The sequence below is a fragment of the Pan troglodytes genome, chromosome 4 (assembly GCF_028858775.2).
Source record: "Pan troglodytes isolate AG18354 chromosome 4, NHGRI_mPanTro3-v2.0_pri, whole genome shotgun sequence".
In the NCBI taxonomy this organism is placed as follows: Eukaryota; Metazoa; Chordata; class Mammalia; order Primates; family Hominidae; genus Pan; species Pan troglodytes.
This window is the reverse complement of record NC_072402.2, coordinates 155,288,974-155,312,544: the sequence shown is the minus strand read 5'-3', so window position 1 is coordinate 155,312,544 and position 23,571 is coordinate 155,288,974. Positions and strand designations below refer to the sequence as shown.

Sequence of the window (23,571 nt, the reverse complement as noted above, 5' to 3'; positions counted from 1 at the left end):
ATAGTTTACTATCAGTTTTAAATCTTTCTAGTAGTAACAGTGTTTTAAATTTACTTTATTATTGAATGTCAATGAAAAAATTTAACTTGTCTTCTGTTCCAGTGCCTCAATATTCTGGATCTCTTGATTTCAATCTAGTTATACATTTCCCCCCCACCATGAGCTTCCTTTCAAATACCACTAAAAACAACTATTGCACTATTGCATTGTTTACTAAGTGTCAATTCTGTGGGTTTTTTTGTTTGTTTTTGGTTTTTTGGAGGCGGAGTCTCACTCTGTCACCAGGCTGGAGTGCAGTGGCGCAGTCTCGGCTCACTGCAACCTCTACCTCCTGGGTTCAAGCGATCCTCCTGCCTCAGCCTCCTGAGTAGCTGGGACTACAGGCATGCACCACCATGCCCAGCTAATTTTTTGTATTTTTAGTAGAGATGGGGTTTCACTATGTTGGCCAGGATGATCTCTATCTCTTGACCTCATGTTCCGCCCGCCTCAGCCTCCCAAAGTATTGGAATTACAGGCGTGAGCCACCGCGCCCAACCACTGAGTGTCAATTCTTAGCATAGCTCAACACACATCTGCATTTCCAAAACCTTATATGGTATGAGGCATCATGAGAGAAAGACCAGAATAAGCAATTTTGTTATCATGGTTGTAAAAGGTAAGAAGCCTGAGGCTAACGATAGATAATAGTGCTGGTGAGTATTCCAGTCACAAGCTCCCTTTCCTGTTTCTTGTGGGTGGGGACTGGGCAGTGGGAAAAGAGCAGAGGAATACATGAAGTGTTTGCAGAAAGGAACTTTCCAAACCCCAAAGAGGATGCATTAACTTGCTCTGTTAGTCTGTATGCAAGGCAATATGTGGGCAAGATCTAATTCCTTGTTTGTGTTTTTCTGCTGCAGTACATGCCCTTACAGTAGGCCTCCCTTTGGCTATGGAAATTTTCCGAGTTCAATGCCAGAGTGCCTTAGTTATTATGAAGACAGGTACCCAAAACATGAGGGTATCTTTTCAACTTTAAATAGAGACTATTCTTTTAGAGACTACTCAAGTGAATGCACACATAGTGAAAATTCTCGGAGTTGTGAGAACATGAATGGAACTTCTTACTATAATAGTCATAGCCACAGTGGGGAAGAAAACTTAAACCCTGTGCCTCAGCTGGACATTGGAACCTTGGAGAATGTCTTCACAGCCCCGACATCAACTCCTTCTAGCATCCAGCAAGTCAATGTCACCGACAGTGATGAGGAGGAAGAAGAAAAAGTGCTCAGGGATTTATAATTTTAAAACAAATACGCACAGAAAATAAACATTTCTTAAAATATATTCTGGGTCAGTTTGTATGAGAAAAAAAAAGCCTAGAATTCTTTGTTGAAAGTTTTCAGTCGTGATTTGAGGAGTTAAAACCAAATGCAATTTATGTCTTCATAAAATTTTGATTAGTGAAACTAGAGTCTGGATGTTTCATTGTAGGAATATTTAAGTTATTAAGTAGTTTAATTTTAATGGCTGAAATTTGCATCAACATGTATTATTATTACTTTATCCTGGAACATGCAAAATACTGAAGCCTCACAGTTGTATGTGAGGGGAAAGGGGGAATAAATCTAGCATAGTGTGATTTTTATTTTATCTCAGGATACATTTTTTAAATGATTTTTTGTTTGCTTTTTATGTAATACTTATGGATGTTGTCAATTTTTGATGTAACATTTTGAAAGTATTTTGACAACTCTTAGTGAACTTGGACTCGGTTGCTAAATTTAACTTACACTAATAACCAATTATAAGTTCCAAATGTGTTTTAATGGCACCTGGGTGATTCTTCAGCTAAATTTAGTCGTTTCTGTTTCTAAATATTTTTATCATTTTAAAATATTTTTTTCCATTTGGCATACATCGTTCTTTGTTGTAATTAAATAAACATAGATAAAATTGTTCTTGTTGGATGTTTTCTGTTTGCGGGATAGAAGTAAGCAAACAGAGTATTTTTCATAGAAGATTGTTTTCTATACCATATACAGATAATTCATTTTTACCTATAGTCTCCAGAATTGCATAGATTCTATTAGCTCACACGAGGCTTAAACATGTATCAACAAAGTTGCCCACACATTCTGATGCCATTTCCAAACTCTTTACACATATGTACACGTGACTTAAGCACATCCCAGAATGGAAGAGCTCTTCCAGATTTGGCTCAAGCAGCTGTCTTGAAAACCATGAAGTTTATTTAAGAGCATGAGGAATTTATTTAATTCACGATGAACAAAAAAACCCTACCTGTGACATAACCTCCTGGTAAGTACCCAGTTAGGGATTGAGAAGGCCTTTTTAGAACAGTATCAGGACTATGAAAGTTGAGATCATGGTAAAAGATCTCTAAGGTACAAAGTGAATTGATGATGGGAAATAGTCACCAACCAATACACTTTTCCCTCAGTGATCTATATAATTTATGCAAATTGAGATCTTGTTACTTAAAACTGTGTGGAAATTGTGTATGGAAATCTAAGCTTCCACATTCTTCGTTTACTAAACCTGTATTTGTTTCTTAAACAAAATTTGTTAATGTAATACATTTCATCAGACTTACATTTATTGTACATGACATTTTCTTTCCCAATACAAATTTTGTTTTCATGGTTTTATATTCTTTATTACTATGCCCAGTGCCATTTTGATGTCTTTAAAGAGTAAAACTTTAATTTCTTCGTGATAGAAAGCAAACATATGTCACCTCACATCTGAACTAAAGTAACATTTGATTGTCTACACATTTGATATCTATACCATTAAGGAGAAATGTATGCAACAATTTGACCCATTTTACCTTATCTCATTTAATAGCAACTTTGTGACTAACTGGATTTTTACCATAGACCTTATTCTTATAGACAAATTGGTTGTTGAAATCACTGTGTAAAGCAGTGAATAAGATAGAGCACAGGTCGGTATATCCTAACTGCCTGTCTGTAGGGTAGCCCTGCCCCTCTCTGATTCTTTCTTTAAACTTTTCTTTTAATGGCTAACCCTGGTCAATTCTTTTACTCTTCCTCCTTTTCCTCAGTGCTGGGATCAGAAGCCAGGAGTTTGGATTGTTTATAGATCCACAGTACAATTTGGGCTGGGAAATATGAGTATTTCATTTAGAAAGTACCCAATTGCAGATAAGCATTCCCAACTACAAACGGCCATATCTGATCATTTACAGCTTTTCAAACCACCGACTAGAGATCTACAGTCCAAACAAAGCCCTGCCCCACTGGCAGTAATTCATCTGCCTTTCTAAGTCATCAAAGTGAAATTCTCCAAGTTCAAAGCCACAAGTACTTTCTAGTAGGTCTCATTGCCTTGTTTGTTAGGTAATGACATTTGTTATAAGAATAGTCTCAAAATATGTTGAAATCTCTATGTTTAGAACGTCACTCGAACTGTTCTATGCTTTGGGCAAAGCTGCTCTGGCTATTTGCAAATAAAAACTAGTTTCACTGCAAAATGACTGAAAATAGGGTTAGTCTGAACTTTCAAGGAGCCGAGTTACCAAATTTAGGAGGACAAGAGCAGTATTTCTCTACATTCATCAGTGAGAATTTAGAGATTCTGACAAAATTTGGTCAAATAAGTTTGGAAAAAACATGTCACACCCCACCTTGAAGAGTGTCAGTGTCCATTATCATTGTTATGTCTCAAAAGTCTTACAGTAAAGAAACATGTTAAACTATTTCAGCGTTTCCCAATCTTATTTAGCGTGAACTCCCCCCAACTTTTTGTGTTAACATATTACTTACTAACATCTCACAGAGCACCCTTCAGAAAAAAATAATAGCTGGTGGCTTTGGTTTAAAAATTGTTGACTTCTCACATGGTTTTCTGCATTGGGCAGTTCAAATTCCTTAGTGAAAGCACTGGCTGAATAAACTTTTCTTCATTGTATCTTAATGGTCTTAAAAGATTGAAAAACTGAAACTTATAATTGTTGTTAACTTACTGGCTATTAAACTGGCTTTTAAAATTATACTTGAAGTTCTGGGATACATGTGCAGAACGTGCAGGTTTGTTACCTAGGTATACACGTGCCATGGTGGTTTGCTGCACCCATCAACCCATCATCTACATTAGGTATTTCTCCTAATGCTATCCCTCCCCTAGACCCCCGCCCCCTGACAAGCCCCAGTGTGTAATGTTCCCTTCCCTGTGTCCGTGTGTCCTCACTGTTCAACTCCCACTTATGAGTGAGAACATGTGATGTTTGGTTTTCTGTTCCTGTGTTAGTTTGCTGAGAATGATGGTTTTCAGCTTCATCCATGTCCTTGCAAAGAACGTGAACTCATCCTTTTTTATAGCTGCATAGTATTCCATGGTGTATATGTGCCACATTTTCTTTATCTGGTCTATCACTGATGGGCATTTGGGTTGGTTCCAAGTCTTTGCTATTGTGAATAGTGCCGCAATAAACATACATGTGCATGTGTCTTTATAGTAGAATGATTTATAATCCTTTGGGTATATACCCAGTAATGGGATTGCTGGGTCAAATGGTATTCCTGCCTCTAGATCCCTGAGGAATCGCCACACTGTCTTCTACAATGGTTGAACTAATTTACACTCCCACCAACAGTGTAAAAGCATTCCTATTTTTCCACATCCTCTCCAGCATCTGTTTTCTGACTTTTTAATGATTGCCATTCTAACTGGCGTGAGATGGTATCTCACTGTATTTTTTATTTACATTTCTCTAATGACCAGTGATGATGAGATTTTTTTGATATGTTTGTTGGCTGCATGCATGTCTTCTTTTGAGAAGTGTCTGTTCATATCCTTTGCCCACTTTTGGATGAGTTTTTTTTTTTTCTTGTAAATTTGTTTAAGTTCCTTATAGATTCTGGATATTAGCTCTTTGTTAGATGGATAGATTGCAAAAATTTTCTCCCATTCTGTAGGTTGCCTGTTCACTCTGATGATAGTTTCTTTTTCTGTGCAGAAGCTCTTTAGTTCAATCAGATCCCATTTGTCAATTTTGGCTCTTGTTGCCATTGCTTTTGGTGTTATAGTTATGAAGGCTTTGCCCATGCCTATGTCCTGAATGGTATTTCCCAGGTTTTCTTCTAGGGTTTTTATGGTTTTAGGTCTTATGTTTAAGTGTTTAATCCATCTTGAGTTAATTTTTGGATAAGGTGTAAGGAGGGAGTCCAGTTTCAGTTTTCTGCCTATGGGTAGCCAGTTTTCCCAACACCATTTATTAAATAGGGAATCTTTTCCCCATTGCTTGTTTTTGTCAGCTTTGTCAAAGATCAGATGGTTGTAGATGTGTGGCGTTATTTCTGAGGGCTCTGTTCTGTTCCATTGGTCTATATTTCTATACAGGTTTTGGTACCTGTACCATGCTGCTTTGGTTACTGTAGCCTTGTAGTATAGTTTAAAGTCAGGTAGCGTGACACCTCCAGCTTTGTTCTTTTTGCTTAGGATTGTCTCGGCTATATGGGCTCTTCTTTGGTTCCATATGAAATTTAAAGTATTTTTTTTCTAATTCTGTGAAGAAAGTCAATGGTAGCTTGATGGGGATAGCATTGAATCTATAAATTACTTTGAGCAGTATGGCCATTTTCACAATATTGATTCTTCCTATCCATGAGCATGGAATGTTTTTTCATTTGTTTGTGTCCTCTTTTATTTCATTGAGCAGTGGTTTGTAGTTCTCCTTGAAGAGGTCCTTCACATCCCTTATAAGTTGTATTCCTAGGTATTTTATTCTCTTTGAAGCAATTGTGAATGGGAGTTCACTCATGATTTGGCTCTCTGTTTCTCTATTATTGGCGTATAGGAATGCTTGTGATTTTTGCACATTGATTTTGTATCCTGAGACTTTGCTGAAGTTGCTTATCAACTTAAGGAGCTTTTGGGCTGAGACGATGGGGTTTTCTAAACATACAATCATGTCATCTGCAAAGAGAGACAATTTGACTTCCTGTCTTCCTATTTGAATCCCCTTTATTTCTTCCTCTTGCCTGATTGCCCTGGCCAGAACTTACGATACTATGTTGAATAGGAGTGGTGAGAGAGGGCATCCTTGTCTTGTGCCGGTTTTCAAAGGGAATGCTTCCAGTTTTTGCCCATTCAGTACAATATTGGCTGTGGGTTTGCCATAAACAGCTCTTATTATTTTGAGATACATTCCATCAATAACTTAAGTTTATTGAGAGTTTTTAGCATGAAGGGGTGTCGAATTTTGTTGAAGGCCTTTTCTGCATCTATTGAGATAATCAGGTTGTTTTTGTTATTGGTTCTGTTTATGTGATGGATTATGTTTATTGATTTACATATGTTGAACCTGCCTTGCATCCCATGGATGAAGCCGACTTGATTGTGGTGGATAGGCTTTTTGATGTGCTGCTGGATTCGTTTAGCCAGTATTTTATTGAGGATTTTTGCATTGATGTTCATCAGGGGTATTGGCCTGAAATTTTCTTTTTTTGTTGTGTCTCTGCCAGGTTTTGTTATCAGGATGATGCTGGCCTCATAAAATGAGTTAGGGAGGAGTCCCTCTTTTTCTATTTAAACTGGCTTTTTAAGGATAGTTGATATTGCACCCAAGAATTCAAGTAGGCAAATGTGCTAAATAGATACACAAGTATGTTTTTCACTGTGTCAACCAGCTGTTGGTAGGATTACTCCTGAGCCAAAAATATGAACTGCTTTTGAAAATTGTAGTTTGGAACTGATTTTGAAATGAATTTCTGGAGATTCTATGAACTGCTTGCAATATTTTAAAGTAGTAAAATTTTGATGTGGGCAGAGTAATTCTGAAAATTTTTCGTCCTACATGTTGGAACAGATTCTGCTGGGACACATCATTTTTTTTAGCTTTCTAGGTCATCTTAATAACTTTTTAGGATTTAAGAGAATTTTCAAAGGCACCACAATAAAACTACTTATGTAAAAACAAGTGTAGGAGTTGCCTTTTATAAAATTCTACTTGATGAAAAATTTCACATCCTCTTTACAGTTTTACCCTTTATCTCTGAATTCTGCTTTCAGACCACCCGATCCAGCTTTACAAATCTCTCCTTTGTGATGATGAGTTTAACATGCACAAATCTTAGTAAAATTTTCTCAAAGTAATGAACGTTTGTAAGAAGAGAGGAGAAATAGGAAAGTGCTTACAACACCTTTACATCTCTGGCTCCTTCTCTGAAACCACTTAAGGGTAATGTTCTTTTCTATATATATTTTTTTTATTTTTTATTCTTTGAGGCGGAGTTTCGCTCTTGTTGCCCAGGCTGGAGTGCAATGGTGCAATCTCAGCTCACTGCAACCTTTGCCTTCTGGGTTCAAGCGATTCTCCTGCCTCAGCCTCCCGAGTAGCTGGGAGGGATTACAGGAGTGCACCACCACGCCCGGCTAAATTTTTGTATTTTTAGTAGAGATGGGGTTTCACTGTGTTGGCCAGGCTGGTCTCAAACTCCTGACCTCAAGTGATCTGCCCGCCTTGACTTCACAAAGTGCTGGGATTACAGGCGTGAGCCACTGTGCCTGGCCGAAATGTCCCCTCCCCTCCCCTCTCCTTCTCTTCTCTTTTCTTCTCTTTCTTTTCTTTCTTTTTTTTTTTTTTTTTTTGATGGAGTCTCACTCTGTCGCCCTGGCTGGAGTGCAGTACCGTGATCTCAGCTCACTGCAACCTCCACCTCCCCAGTTCAAGTGATTCTCCTGCCTCAGCCTCCCGAGTAGCTGGGATTACAGGCACATGCCACCACTCCCAGCTAATTTTTGTATTTTTTTTTGTAGTAGAGATGGGGTTTCACCATGTTGGCCAGGCTGGTCTTGAACTCCTGACCTCAAGTGATCTGCCTGTCTCGGCCTCCCAAAGTGCTGGGATTACAGGCATGAGCCACTGCACCCTGCCTGAAATGTCCTATTTCTTAAAATAATGAACAGCAGGTCCGGCACGGTGGCTCACGCCTGTAATCCCAGCACTTTGGGAGGCCAAGGCAGGAGGACCACGAGGTCAGGAGATCGAGTCCATTCTGGCCAACATGGTGAAACCCCATCTGTACTAAAGATATAAAAATTAGCCAGGCATGGTGATGCGCGCCTGTAATCCCAGCTACTCAGGAGGCTGAGGCAGGAGAATCGCTTGAACCAGCGAGTTGGAGGTTACAGTAAGCCAAGATCCCGCCACTGCACTCCAGCCTGGTGACAGAGCGAGACTCTGTCTCAAAAAATATCTATTATCTATCTATCTATCTATCTATCTATCTATCTATCTAACTATCTATCTATAGAACAGCACCTTACCTGTATTTTTGTTTTTTCTTTAGAAAGCTAAGTTTTTGCCTGTGCTCCCTGGGGACACTGTGGAGGCTGACTCCTCCTCCTGGAGAATGTCTTTTCTTTTAAGCTGTATGGAAGGTTAGGGTGACCAACTGTCCCGGTCTTGGTTTGCACAGGACTGAGGAGCAGGGGGTTCCCAAACATAAGACTTTCAGTGCTAACATCAGGAAACTCCTGGACAAACTGTGATGAGTTGGTCACCCTAATGAGAGTGGCAGGCGGCTGCCAAATGCCTAGGCAGATAGGGGTGGGCCTGTGGTAAAACCCCACTGCAAGCTGGAGACAGTTTAAAGCCTGAAAGCCAAGCTACAAGTTAAATCTTCGGACTGGATTGAGAACTTGTCTTCCCGTTTGGTTCGCTTTCCTCTGATTGGTGCTTACCCTTCACCTATTTTATATATATCTACCCTTTCCTAATTGGTTTTCTACACTATCATGCCCACCTTTGAGTGGTGTCTTTGTTTAATCTTTTTTGCATACTCACAAACCAATCAGCACATAATCCTTATTCTGAGTCCATAAAAGGCAGAACCAGCCACACGAAGAACTTTCCCGTCTTCAGGTAGGGGGACCAGCCCCATGTCCCCTCTCTGCTAAAAGCTGTGTCATCACTCAATAAAATTCTTCTCTGCCCTCCTCACCCTTCAATGTCTTGCCTATCTTCATTCTTCTTGGGTGTGGTACAAGAGCTCAAGAACCGCCCAATGCGGATACAAACTATCACACAGGTGAGCTGGGGCATGCCAGCGTGGCTGAGCGAGGTCTGGGCGGGGCGTCACCAGCCAGGGGTCCCCAGCCTGCAAAGTGACCAAGAAGAAAAATCCTACATCACTAATAAAGAAAATGAATATTGAATTATTCAGAAGGCTGGCTTATGCAGAGTATGTTATCCAGCTGTAGGGCTTGAAATTACCATGCCTTACACTTGAAGGCAGATTACAGCTGAACTTGTGTGGCACCTGTTAGGAAGGCATGAAATAAGATACAGGAAGTGTGGGACTCCAAGGGAAATGGAGAAGTGTAACTGTTCAAAATTGGGTTGCTTTTATCAGACAGCTTTAAGTTTACTTGGAAGACTCAAAGAAAAATCATCAAAGCTGTACCTTTTAGTGAAATTTCACTTTACAAACCAGGGAGAGTGCATTTTTCTTAACATGGAGTGTTTGTTTTAAATTTTCTTACTGTTTCCCCAACAATGATAGAGCAATATTGGCCTAGAGTATTTTTTTTTTTTGAGACGCAGTTTCATTCTTTTGCCCAGGCTAGAGTGAAGTGGCGCAATCTCAGCTCACTGCAACCTCTGTCCCCCCACACCTGGGTTCAAGTAATTCTCCTGCATCAGTCTCCCGAGTGGCTGGGATTATAGGTTCCCGCCACCATGCCCAGCTAATTTTTGTATTTTTAGTAGAGATGGGGTTTCACCATGTTGTCCAGGCCGGTATCAAACTCCTGACCTCAGGTGATCCACCCACCTTGGCCTCCCAAAGTGCTTAGATTATAGGCATGAGCCACTGCTCCCGGCCTGGCCTAGAGTTTTTGGTGCAACACAAAGCTAGGCTGTTTTGGCACAGATAATGTCCCAACTCTATTTTTAGGTGACTCTGAGACACCATCTATGGCAGTGTTTTTCAAATGTGGTCAACGCACCACTTCTAACAAAATGACTCTGGATGCTTGTTAAAAATGCAGCCATTCCTCAGACCTATAGAATCAGAATTTCTTGGGCTGGAGCCTGTGAATATGCATTTTTAGTAAGCTTTTCAGGTGATTCTTATGTATATTTACCATTGACACCATAAAATTTTTTTTGACAACACGTAATGCTTGCAAGACTTATTTTCAAATTTTATTTATGAAAACAACATAACCACACTAAAGGGAATTTTCCAAGGAGAAAAAAGCTTTTAACCATCCAGTAATCATTTTTATTTTATGATGCTCTTTCTAATATTTGTTTACATACACACACAGTTTTCACATGATTATAATCACAACACATGCACAGTCTTGCATTTTCTCAATATTTTGTCATGAGCTGTTTCTCATACTCCATGCTTTCATAAATGATCACCTTCCATGTTTGTATAATATTGCTTCAGGCAGATATGCCATAACTAATCATATCAAAGAGTTGGGATTGTCATTTCTTCTAAAGAGATTTCAGAAATTTGTCCTGATAAATGTCAATGATGAGATCTTAGAGTGAGTTCTCTTACTGACAGATGAAAAGGCGGGGTTTTCTCGAAGCAGCCATCATTCCAGTGACATGAAGGGCTTTGAGGCCAGTATTGTGCTGAGGTCACTGTAAATCCAAGCACTGAATAGCTAGGGCCGGCAGACTCATCCCAGGAGGACTTTATTTTTCATTTATTTATTTATTTTTGAGACAGAGTCTCCCTCTGTTGCCCAGGCTGGAGTGCAGTAGAGTGATCTCAGCTCTCTGCAACCTCTGCCTCCCAGGTTCAAGTAATTATTCTGCCTCAACCTCCCAAGTAGCTGGGATTACAGGTCCCCAACACTATGCTTAGCTAATTTTTATATTTTTAGTATAGATGGGGTTTCACTATCCAGGAGGGCTTTAGATCAAAACATGAAGGATGAGAACGAAGATGTGGAAAGAAGGGTGCTTCTTGGTGTCCCTCCTGCCAAGGGGGACATGATACGCATTAGTTCTCCTTGGACAGTCTTTGCTATGTGACTTCCCCTGCCTAATTGCTACTCATTCTTCATATCTCAGTGTAGAGGTCTACCAGTTGTTTCCCAATGGCTGCTTTCCTTTTCTTTTTTAATAATAGAACCTGAGTTTTTAGTTATGTACATAGCCATTCTGAATAAAGACTTTGTTTCATCTCCTGAAGCAAGGTGTGACCAAGTACCTAAGTTCTGGACTATAACATTACAAAGGAAGTTTCATGTGCACCTTCCAGAAAATATTTTTAAAGGGAGATATTATGCCCTTCTCTGCCCTTTTGTCCTTCCTACTGTTAGGAATATGGAAGTGATGGTTGGAATGTGAGCAACTCTTTTGGACCACAAAGGACTCATGCCTAGGAGGGTCAAAAAACAAGATGGGAGCATCATACCAGCACTGGATTACTTTCCTCGGGACTTTTATATGAGAGAAAAATATACTTCTACCTAGTTTAATCCACTATAATCTTGTATTCTGTGTCACATGCAACTGAACCAAATTCTAACTCATTCAGAATTCTTCCCTCCAGAAAGTATTCTCTAATTTTCAAAGGCTAATTGTTCCTGCTTTGTGTTCCCATAGCAACTTTGTTTATATCTCCCCCTAGAATCTAAGCTCCCCGGGGGCCAACCGTGACCCATGTCTTCTCCTAGGAACTAGAAAAAGAAGTATACATTGACTAGGAGAGTAACAGATGCAGCCCTGTATTCTCCACCTGACTAATGGAATTCATAGGCTGGCTGGCAAGCAGTGCTTCTTGTATCTGATTGCCCATATAAGTTACCATGAAACTTAAAAATAAAAGAAAGAGGAAAAAAAGAAATTCCCTGAACCACTGGCATTTGAATATTTGGAATGCAACCTGAGAATCTCTATCTTTTAAAGGCTTCCGAGGTGATTTTGAAACCCACCAGGTAATGATTTACAAAATGGAATTTGGGGCCGGGCACAGTGGCTCACACCTGTAATCCCAGCACTTTGGGAGGCCGAGGTGGGCAGATCACAAGGTCAGGAGTTTGAGACCAGCCTGGCCAACATGGTGAAACTCCATCTCTACTAAAAATACAAAAATTAGCCAGATATGGTGGCACACACCTGTAATCCCAGCCATTCGGGAGGCTGAGGCAGGAGAATTGCTTGAACCTGGGAGGTGGAGGTTGCAGTGAGTGGAGATCATGCCACTGCACTCCAGCCTGGGTGACAGGGCAAGACTCCATCTCGAAAAAAAAAAAAAAAAGGAATTTGGGAGCTAAGGGATAACATCGGGATTTTCCTCCTATCAACATCCCATTTTCCTTTCCTTTCTTTCATGTCACTTTAAGAGCTAATCGTTCAGTCCCTTTCCAAAGTCAAGCTTGAAGCAATTGTTGCACTCTGAGAACGGTTCCCAACACATAGATAAATGAGTGGTGAGAGACTGAACAGGGAGGTTCAAACATCATTGCAGGAGGCTTTTCACACTAATAATGAATATAAGCATAAAAATAATTTCATTTTTTCTGGCCAGAAGTGGTGGCTCATGCCTGTAATCCTAGTAATTTGGAAGGCTGAGGCAGGTGGATCACTTGAGTCCAGGAGTTTGAGACCAGCCTGGGCAATGTGGTGAAACCCCATCTCTACAAAAAACACAAAAATTAGCAGGCATGGTGGCACATGCCTGTAGTCCCAGCTACTCAGGGGGCTAAGGTGGGAGGACTGCTTGAGCATGGGAGGCAGAGGCTGCAGCGAGCTGAGATTGTGCCACTGCACTCCAGCCTGGGCAAAAGAGTGAGACCTTGTCTCAAAAAAAAAAAAAAAAAAGAATTTTATTTTTTTCAAAGCACTCATTATTACCTGTAATTGTCTTATTTCCTCACTTATTTTTTCCCCACCAACCCCCACTACTAGAAGCTCCAAAAGAATGGGAACATTATATCTCTTGCTTGATGCATTATCCCTAACACCTACCACTGTGCCTGCAATGTATTGCACGCTCAGTAAATATTTGTTGAATTAATTAGTAGAAGGTACACTTTATTGAGCACCTAGTATATGCCACTGTATTTGATGGTTTATGTGATTATCTCACTTAGTCCTTACAACAAGCTTGTAATAAGTGTTATCATCTTTATTTAGCCAATAAAAAAATCAAAGACTTACAGAGGTGAAACAACATATCCAACACCACCCCGCAAGTGATGAAGAATTAAGACCTGAACTCAAGTCTGTCTGCCTCCAAACTCAGCATTCTTTCTGCTCTGCCACGTTAACCTTGCTGACAAACAATCCTGGGGTAAGATCCACGTCAAGTAGAACTCTCAGGTTAAGTCCTTTCTTCCATAGATACAAATGCCCTGTCCAGATCCTGAGCTAGCTTAGGATTGGAAGAAAACATGAAAGGTAGCTGCAAGATTAAAGGGGCCACCAAGGCATCCCTAATTCCATCGCCACCTGCCAGAGCACAGTGGATCCCTGCTACCTTGCCCGTCTGCTTGTGATAACCACCCCCATTCCTGCCTGTTCCTTTGAGAGATCCTCCGGTTCTGGTGCAGCTGATCACAATAGTGCACCTGGTCACAGTGACTGGCCCAGGGCTCGGTGTCCTACCCAGCAGGCCAGTCAGAGCCTTCACAAGGATTTTTCTAAGTGGACTTTCCAGGGCAGGCAATTTTGCTTTCGTCATGGAAAATGATTCTCTAAGAATGTGAGTCTGGATCTACTTGTGGCCATGTTCTCTGGGGTTTGGGTAAAACCCATCTTTGGGAGGAGCAAATCATCGCAACACAGAAGCAGAGACAGGAAGACATAGAGCCCGACTGTGTTTGAGTCTTTGGTTCCATTTCCTGCAGGGCTCATCCTCACTGGTTCTTGAACAGTTCTCTAGTTCAAGGTTTTTGTTTTTGTTTTTGGTTGTGGTGGTAGTGGGTTTTTATTTATTGCGAATTAGTCTGGACAAACTCAGGGACATATAAACAGGCCCCTCGTGTGATGCAAGAAGCCAGTCAAGGAAGTCCCTGAGCCTACTCTGGCTGGGAGGCTGCCTGATAATGATTAAAAAAAAAGAAGAAGAAGAAGAAAAAGAAGCCAGTCATCATCTTGAAGCCCAGGGAATGCTTTTCATACTGCACATTTTTCACCTATCAGCTTTGGGATCAGGCATATCTAGGAAAGACTCCTGGCTCCATCACTTTTAGGGCTGTGTGACACTGTGTAAGTAACTTCGCCTCTCCAAACTGCAGTTCTCCGTACAATAAGAATAATAATTGTACATACCTCACAGGATTGCTGTGGAAGGTTAATGATTATACACAGTATTGGGTGATAATAAATACTAATGTGTTTGTCATTATTATTAGCAGTAGTTATGTTCCAGTATTCCCTCTTGTGTTACTAGCAATAGATCAATGCCTCCCCTCTCTGCTCTATTTTATATGTCTCTGGGACACCCAGCTGAAATCCTCCAAGCTGCTAGAACAAGGCCAAGCTTGAAAAAATGATTAGAAGGGAAATAAGTTTATCTTACTTAAGCGTCCACTTGCACTAGTGTTTAGCTTCTCTCTCTCCTCAAGATGTGATGGGACAATTGTTAGGAGGGTACTGGCCACTACCACCTCCTTATGTTTGTATAAAGTCATTCAGAACGCTTTGCTTTCTCCTTTGAGCTTCATGAAAAACACAAGTGAAAGGTGAACAAACTGAGGCCCAGTGAGGAGCAATTGATGTAAACAGCTCCTCTTAAACGGAAGAGCAGGACCCAGGTCTGCCAGAAAAGAACCTAATAATTTACGCTAGCTAGCTCCTGCCTGAGAGTGCTGCATACTCTCACATAATGGTGCCAGCATGGTGCAGAAGGTCAACTTCTGACTCCCTCTGGCCTGACAAGATTGTCCGGAGAACTGACGAATCCAGATTCACTCTCACTTGCCAAGCATCTTACTGAGAAGGTAAAAGGATCAAGCAGGTGATTTCATGGAGCTGGGTAGAAGCTACATGAGCACAGGCCCTGTGCTCCTGATGCCCAAGTCTTGGGTAGGACCACACGCATCTTGCAACAAATGGGCAGAGATCAGAGTAACCCTGAAGTAGATAAAGATGCTGAATATAAACAAAGATGATTAAAGAGGCTATGGATTCAGGACACTGAATTTTGCTGCAGTGAGAGGAACCCTGGAGTCAGCTTTTTAACAGCCTGGCCATGTTTAGTTTATCAAACCTGGGCAGAGCAAAAGCCTCGGGATCCACTCACTCCATCAGAAACAAGTCTGAACAAGCCAGGTACTGTCCATCCGATACCCAGGCGTTTTGACGGTTCCTCTGTGGCCACCAGCCAAATGTAAATGGAGAATTCCAAGTCATCCATCATGCTTTAGCCACGCGCGAGGTTAATGCCCTGTCTTTTAAAAGCACACAAAGGGCCATTTGAGTAGGAAAGTCCCACCAAATCCTGCTGAAACACCCGGCCCACTTTCGGATCATTTTTCTGAAGTGTCTTGGTTTGAAGGCACAGCTGTTGCTGAGATCCCTGAAAACAGCCTGCTGTTCTCTGTGGAAGCTATGGTAGATTAGTGTGGTTCAGCTGAGATACAGTCAAGCCCTTCAGACTGCCCCTTCCTCCAAATAACAAGCTGCTGACAACCTGATGTGGATTTTTACCAAAGAATCCATGTTTGCTTGCCTGGAGGCAAAGCTGGGTGTAGATTGAACTTCATGCGTGACTTTAGGAATGTCATCTCTCCTCTGTGGGCCTTGAGTCAAGACAGGAATGGATCCCACTCCATGCTGGAAACTCCACTAACAAATGTGCATTTAGCACTTCTGCTTTCCAGGAGGGTAATGATTAAATGTGGCCTTCTCTGAATCAACCCCAGTAGAGTGGCTTTCGGAGTTCCCCAAAACATGAGACATAAACCAAGGACAAAGCCAGGATCAGGTTTATGCCTGCAACAGCTGTGGCTTTCAGATTGTTTCAGGTTGAAGAGGCTGAAACAACAGCTGCAGATCTATTCTTTGTCCTTGGGCTTGGACATAATGGGTGCAAATACAATTGAGACACCACCACAATGGCCATTTTCTGCTTTAGTAAATCCTAAGTTATGTCTTGGGGTCTGTGAAGTAAGATGGAAAATTAGTGATTCAGTGCAACCTAACCAAAAATGAATACATATAGTTAGGTACCCCCAACCCCTATGACTTTCCAAATTCAGATTAATATTTTTGCTTAAAGATGTGCCAGACTCATAGAGTTGTACGAGCCCTTTACATTATGGAGTATACAGGAAGTGGATAGCCTTTCTAGGTCATTCCTCATTCTCATGTCTCTAGCAGACATTGTTAGTGGGTCACAGAGCTCTCACCTTCTATCAGACATTCCTTCTCATCACAGAGGTGGTCTGGGCAGTCCCGGGCAGTGATAAGGGGTTCGTACTCAAGATAAAAGTCGTTTGCCATCCCTGACCTAGCCCAACTCATGCATCTGCTTTCCACAGATAGAAAACAGGGCCAGAGATGGGAAGAACCCGGCCAATGCCACAGAATGAATCAGTGAATTTGTGGGAAGCTAAATAAAAGGCCTAGAATTCTTACAAATGTCAAGGAAAAACCATATTACTGCTTACTTTGCCTATTGTGCTGTATTTGTTCTCTCTTTTGGTTTTCTAGATTATTTGAATTGGCTTTTCCTAATTTTCTGTTTTTTTCCTTATCTAAAAGCAATACTCACTCTATAGAAGTACAAATAAATGAAACGAAAAAAAACCCACTCAAATACTCACACATAATAAAACCATTGGTGAGTAAGGTCTATATACCTTTTCTATATATATATATGTATATAGATATTATCTGTAATATGGAAATAATTGAAGCTTCCTTCTTAGAATTTCTGGTTACAATAAATCCTTAACAAAAACACGATTTCAGGCCAGGCACAGTGGCTCACGATTGTAATCCCAGCACTTTGGGAGGCTGAGGTGGGCGGGATCACTGGAGGTCAGGAGTTCGAGACCAGCCTGGCCAACATGGTGAAACCCCATCTCTACTGAAAAAAACAAAAACAAAAACAAAAATTAGCTGGGCATGGTATGTCTGTAATCCCAGCTACTCAGGAGGCTGAGGCAGGAGAATTTCTTAAATCCAGAATGTGGAGGTTGCAGTGAGCCGAGATTGCGCCACTGTACTTCAGCCTGGGTGACAGAGCAAGATTCCTTCTCATAAAACTAATGTGTTTCTGAAGGCAAACAAAATAAAAAAACAAACCACTATTTATGGGGAAGGGGGGGATGAACAGAGGTTGTCTAATGGGTCTGAACATACAGTTAGATAGAAGGGAATAAGTTCTAGTGTTCAATAGTATAGTAGGGTGACTACAGTTAACAATAATTTATCGCATATTTCAAAATAGCTAGAAGAGAAAATTTGAAATGTCCCCAACACAAACAAATGATAAATGTTTGAGGTGATGGATATGCCAATTACCCAGATTTGATCATCACACGTTATAAGCTGGTATCAAATTATATGTACCCCATAAATATGCACAATTATTATGTATCGATTTAAAAATTGTACTGCAGGTCATACCCTTGAAATGGACCTACACTGCACATATTGTTTTGTGACCTGCTTTGCATAAATGTTCATCAATCATAATGTCTAAATATGCATTTAACTTCCGTTGTTAGTCATTCAGACAGACTGTTACCAAATTTTTGCTACTCTCAGTAATATCCAGGAGAAATCTCTGCTCACAAATGTAATTGTTTTCTTATGAAAATTTCTAGAGGGAATCTGGGTCAAAGGGCAAACACATTTTAAGGACTTTTGACACATATTGACACATTGCTTCTCAATTAACACTCAAAGCACGGGACCTGCAGTGTATGAAAGATGAAAGGAGATGCCTTTTAGCAGCTTCTTCATCACGGGGTAGGGTATCATCACTTCTGCTGTTCTCTTATTCTCCTGTCTGTATGCTTTGTGTAGCAAGGTGGAATGTAGGATTCTCAAGGGTGAAACGGCATTTTTGCTGTACCCATGGTGGATGTAACTGAATGCATAACAGTGATAGTAATAACAAATTAATATTCGTGTAGAGTTTACTAAGTGGTAGGCACCAGGCATTAGCTCCTAGGGTTGACAGCTCATTTTGTAGGGGAAGCTCAGAAAGGAAGAGCAACTTACCTGATGCCACACAGGGACAGAGCTCAGCTAAGCCTGACAAGAGCCTGCCCCCTAAGGCCCTTTGCTATGCCGCCTCCATATAAGCAGTGCAAATAAATATTTGTGCATAGGTTGAATCATTCGTTATTTTCCTCTGGTAGAAGAACACGAGCAACTCAGAAGGAGGCAGCCATAAAAATGGGCTAAAAAATGCCAGCTGAGTTCTCCCGGTCAGTCCTGACTTGAATAGTCCCAAAGGATTTGAGCAATGCTAGGTTTGAGGCTATGGCCCGAGGGAGTATTTTTATGAAGGGTTTCTTATGACTGAGAACTCTAAGAAGGAAGCTTGAATTATCCCCGTATGAAAATACAGCCATCTAAGATTATCAGTGGCATTTCCTTTTTATAGTGTTTGGCACTAATAATAGCCCCAAACTCCTTAACCCAACTTTCCAGCTTTTTAAAAGAACAGTACTTAGGAGAATGTCTGAACGCTGGGACTGACGGGACTTATTCCATCTAGTGCTTTCTCCCCAAAGGAGAAGGGGAAGGGGCTCAGGGTTGATGGCTGCCTGCCTGCGTGCTGTGAGCCTAGATTCTTAAGGAAGTGAGGTGGGGCACGTGAGGCTGGAGGAGGAGAAAGGCCATGAGGTTTTTTATGGAGAACTCAGAACCAAGTCAGCAATGATCTGTCCTGGGCTCCAGGCCCTCTCTCCATGCTCCGTGGCAGCCCTGTTCCCGTTAGGCCCGTGGTCAGATTTCTAACAGGGGATCTGAGAAGCAATTGGCCAGCCTCTCCGAGCGCGCCTGAAAGGTCTTGGCAAAGCTGAGAGCGATTTTACAAACTAATGTGTTTCTGAAGGTGCCCTGTCCTTTCTCACTTCCATGTTTCTCCCACAGCATACCTGGCAGCAGGCCCTCTTCCTGCCACGTGCTTGTGGAACAGTTCATTACGTTTCAAAGCTACTTTTGTAAAAATCATTTTTTGAGGTACAATCGACATATATTAATATATATCCATTTTAAGTGCACATACAACTTGATAATTTTTTTTTTTTTTTTTTTTTGAGACAGTCTCACTCGGTCACCCAGGCTGGAGTGCAGTGGCTCAATCTCGGCTCACTGCAACCTCCGTCTCTAGGGTTCAAGAGATTCTCCTGCCCCAGCCTCCCAAGTAGCTGGGACTACAAGTGCCCACCACCGACCCGGCTAATTTTTGTATTTTTAGTGGAAACGGGGTCTTGCCATGTTGGCCAGGCTGGTCTTGAACTACTGATCTGAAGTGATCTGCCCATCTCAGCCTCCCAAAGTGCTGGGATTACAGGCATGAACCACTGCCCCCCGCCACAACTTGATGAATGTTGACAAACGTCTGCACCTGCCCCAATCAAAATTTAGAACATTTCCATTCCCTCAGAAGTCTCCTGCCACCTCCAGCCAGTCCCCTCTCTCACCCCAGCCCCAGGCAACCACGGATCTTCCTGTCAGTATAGCTTAGTTTTGCCTTTTCCGGCAGTTTCACATACATTGACTCATAGAGTTGTTTCTGGTTTCCTTCACTCAATATAAAGAAAGGAATCATCAATGTTGTTGCATATATTAATAGTTTTCATATTACTGGGTAATAAACTATTGTGTGGATGTACCACAATCTATCTGGAATTTGAGTTATTGCCAGTTTTCGATTGCTATGAATACAGTTGCTATGCACATTCATGCACAAATCTTTTTGTGGGCATATAGCACATAGGAAGTATGTGGCCTTTCTGGGTCATTCTCACGTCTCTAGCAGACATTGTTAGTGGGTCACAGAGCTCTCACTTTCTATCAGACATTCCTTCTCATCACAGAGGTAGTCTGGGCAGTCCCTGGCAGTGATAAGGAGTTTGTACTGAAGATAAACGTCGTTTGCCATCCCTGACCTAGCCCAACCCATGCATCTGCTTTCCACAGATGGAAAACAGGGCCAGAGATGGGAAGAACCTGGCCAGTGTCACAGAGTGAATCAGTGAACTTGTGAGAAGCTAAATAAAGGGCTTAGGTGATTCATTTCTCTCAGGCTAGTAAATACCTAGGAGTTGAATTGCTGGGTCATAGGGTAAGGGATAAATAAACTGCCAAACTGTTTTCTAAAGCTGAATATTCTTCTAAGTGATATCTCACAGTGGCCTTACTTTACAATTCCGTGATAACTAATAATGTTGAACATTTTTCATGTATTTGCTGGCCATTCATATATCATCTTTTTTGAAGGGTTTGTTCGAATCTTCTTCTTCTTTTTTTTTTTTTTTTTTGTGAGTTGCCTTCTTTCATTGAATTTTAAGAGTTCTTTATGTATGTTGGGTACAAGTCCTTTATCTAATATTTGCATTGCAAATATTTTCTTCCAGACTGTGGCCTGCCTTTTCAGTTTCTTAATAGTACCTTTCAAAGTACAGGCAATTTTTAAATTTTAATGAAGTCTAATTTATCTTTTTTTTCTCTCTCTTATGGTTTATACTTTTGTGTCCTGTCCAGGAAATCTTTGTCTACCATAAGACTGTAGTTTGTGAACATTTTCTCCTATTTTTTTTCTAGAAGTTTTATAGTTTTAGCTTTTACTTTGTCAACCTAAAATAATAAAATTTAGAAAATATGATTAAATGTAGAGTTTTTTTGAGCACAAAGCTTGAGGACAGCCACCCAGGAAGCACAAATTCGAAAGATGGAATTGTACTGTTGTGCTCTGAAGTGCAGAAGTTTGGGGTGGTTTACATAGACAAAGTTTAGGAGAAAAAAATCAGAATTTTAACTTTTTTTATACAAGGCTTTTTTTTTTTTTTTTTTCCTGAGACAGACTTTCATTCTGCAACCTAGGCTGGAATGCAGTGGCACCATCAGCGTTCACTACAGGCTCAACCTCCTGAGATCAGGTGATCCTCCCACCTCAGTCTGCCGAGTAGCTGGGACTACAGGTGTGTGCCATCATACCCAGTCAATTTTTTATAGACACAGGGCTTCGCCGTGTTGCCCAGGCTGGCCTTAAACTCCTGGGCTCCAGTGATTCTCCCACCTTGGTTTCCCAAAGTGCTAGGATTCCTGCTGTGAGCCACCATGTCCGGCCTTATGTAAGGCTTAATGCATAATTACAATGGTCTGATTGGTGAAGGTCATCTTTTTCTTTCAGGAAAGATATACTGAACATTCTATACTGAAGATGAAACAGTCATGAGGTCTTTTGCGCCATCTGGTTTGAGTTAGGTACAGAATAATGCAGGAGACAATCTATAACAAAGGTCAGTGATTAGAAGGGGAGGACATCTGGTCTCTGGTCTCTCCCAGTCATTTATAGCACAAGAACAATGAGAAAAGAGAGTTGATCTATAATCTAAGAAGCAGAAGTTGCAACTACATGCTAAGTGACTCAGATCACCAGTTCTCTCTCAAGGTTTAAAGTCTTTTTGGAAGCCAGGTGTGGTGGCACATACCTATAATCCCAGCGTGCTGGAAAGCCAAGGAGGGCTGATTGCTTGTGCTCAGGAACTCAAGACCAGCTTGGGCAACATGGTGAAACCCTGTCTCTACAAAAAAATACAAAAATTAGCCAGGTGTGGTGGTGCGCACCTATAGTCCCAGCTACTCGGAGGCTGAGGTGGGACTTTGCCAGAAAAAAAAAGTGCTTTGGGGGTTCCAACAGCTTTTGAATATATTTATTTTCACAACTTTTGTCTCTATTATTTATTTCAAATTAATTTTTGTGTATGATGTGAGCTAAAGGTCGAAGTTCATTTTTTTATATGGCTGTCCAGTTCTTTTAGTACCATTTATTGAAAAGATCATTCTGAGCAGTAACATGGTGGTTGGCAAGAACGAGTACCTTACGAAAGACAGCAAAAAGGGAGCCAAGAAGTGGCTGATCCATTTTCTCTTTTTCTTTCTTTCTTTTTTTTTTTTTTGGGACAGTCTTGCCCTATCCCCCTCCTGGAATACAATGGTGTGATCTCAGCTCACTGCAACCTCCGCCTCCCGGGTTCAAGCAATTCTCATGCCTCAGCCTCCTGAGTAGCTGGGATTACAGGTGCCTGCTACCATACCTGGATAATTTTTTTTTTTTTTTTTTTTTTTTTTGAGATAGCGTCTCACTCTGTTGCCCAGGCTAGAGTGCAATGGCACAATCTCGGCTCACTGCAACCTCTGCCTCCCAGATTCAAGCAATTATCCTGCCTCTGCCTCCCAAGTAGCTGGGATTACAGGCGTGTGCCACCACGCACGGCTAAGTTTTTGTGTCTTTAGTAGAGACGGGGGTTTCACCATGTTGGCCAGCCTGGTCTCAAATTCCTGACCTCAGGTGATTCATCCGCCATGGCCTCCCAAAATGCTGGGATTACAGGCGTGAGTCACTGCGCCCAGTCTAATTTTTCTATTTTTAGTAGAGACGAGGTTTCACCATCTTGGCCAGGCTGGTCTTGAACTCCTGACCTCAGGTGATCCACCTGCCTCGGCCTCCCAAAGTGCTAGGATTACAGGCGTGAGCCACCACCCCCGGCTGGTTAATCCATTTTCTAAGAAAGATTGGTACGATGTGAAAGCACATGCTATGTTCAGTAGAAGAAATACTGGAAAGACACTAGTCACCAGGACCCAGGGAACCAAAATCACACCTGGTAGTCTGAAGGGTCGTGTGTTTGAAGTGAGTCTTGCTGATTTGCAGAATGATGAAGTTGCATTTAGAAAATTCAAGCTGATTACTGAAGATGTTCAGGGCAAAAACTACCTAACTTCCAAGGCATGGATCTTACCTGTGACATGGGGGAGAGAGTGGAATTTAGCCTAAGTCAGCCTGGTCCCAAGGTTCCTTAATCTGGAACTCTAAGGCCTTTTTAGAATATTATCTTAACTGTCTGCTTGTCTGTTGAATGAAAAGGGTTCCATGTAGGCCTCGCGCCTGTAATCTCAGCACTTTTGGGAGGCCGAGGCAGGTGGATCACCTCAGGTCAGGAGCTCTTGACCAGCCTGGCCAACATGGTGAAACCCCGTTCCTACTAAAAATACAAAAAATTAGCCAGGCCTGGTGGCAGATGCCTGTAATTCCAGCTACCCGGGAGGCTGAGGCAGGAGAATCGCTTGAACCCAGGAGACAGAGGTTGCAGTGAGCCGAGATCGCCCCACTGCACTCCAGCCTGGGCAACAAAAGTGAAATTCCATCTCAAAAAAAAAAAAAAAAAAAAAGAAGGAAAGAAAGAAAGAAAGAAAGAAAGAAAGAAAGAAAGAAAGAAAGAAAGAAAGAAAAAGGCTCCATGTAATTGGTATTGGAAATTTCTCCTCAGTCATCCGTAACTATCAAACTGTTAGTGCAATCCTGAACTAAAGGTCTTTAATGATGACTTCGTTCATCACAAAGGTTTCCGACTCTTTGAAAAAGACAGAAAATC

General features: G+C 41.4%; 1 protein-coding gene and 1 long non-coding RNA gene across 10 annotated transcripts in view; both read left to right on the top strand.

Annotated features, from left to right (window-relative positions):
• Nucleotides 1–1,324, top strand: part of SOX30 (SRY-box transcription factor 30) — a 45,650-nt gene extending 44,326 nt beyond the window's left edge. For all 9 annotated transcript variants that reach the window (XM_054684060.2, XM_054684061.2, XM_063810150.1 and 6 more), the window contains 1 exon segment: nt 900–1,324. In XM_054684060.2, coding sequence (XP_054540035.1) covers nt 900–1,281 — 382 coding nt within the window. In that variant the 3' untranslated portion in view covers nt 1,282–1,324.
• A 10,292-nt stretch (nt 1,325–11,616) lies between these two features.
• Nucleotides 11,617–14,348, top strand: LOC107974743 (uncharacterized). Its single transcript, XR_001717720.4, has 2 exons — nt 11,617–11,937; nt 13,139–14,348. It is a non-coding gene; the product is annotated as an uncharacterized LOC107974743 (long non-coding RNA).
• Nucleotides 14,349–23,571: the final 9,223 nt, after the last annotated feature.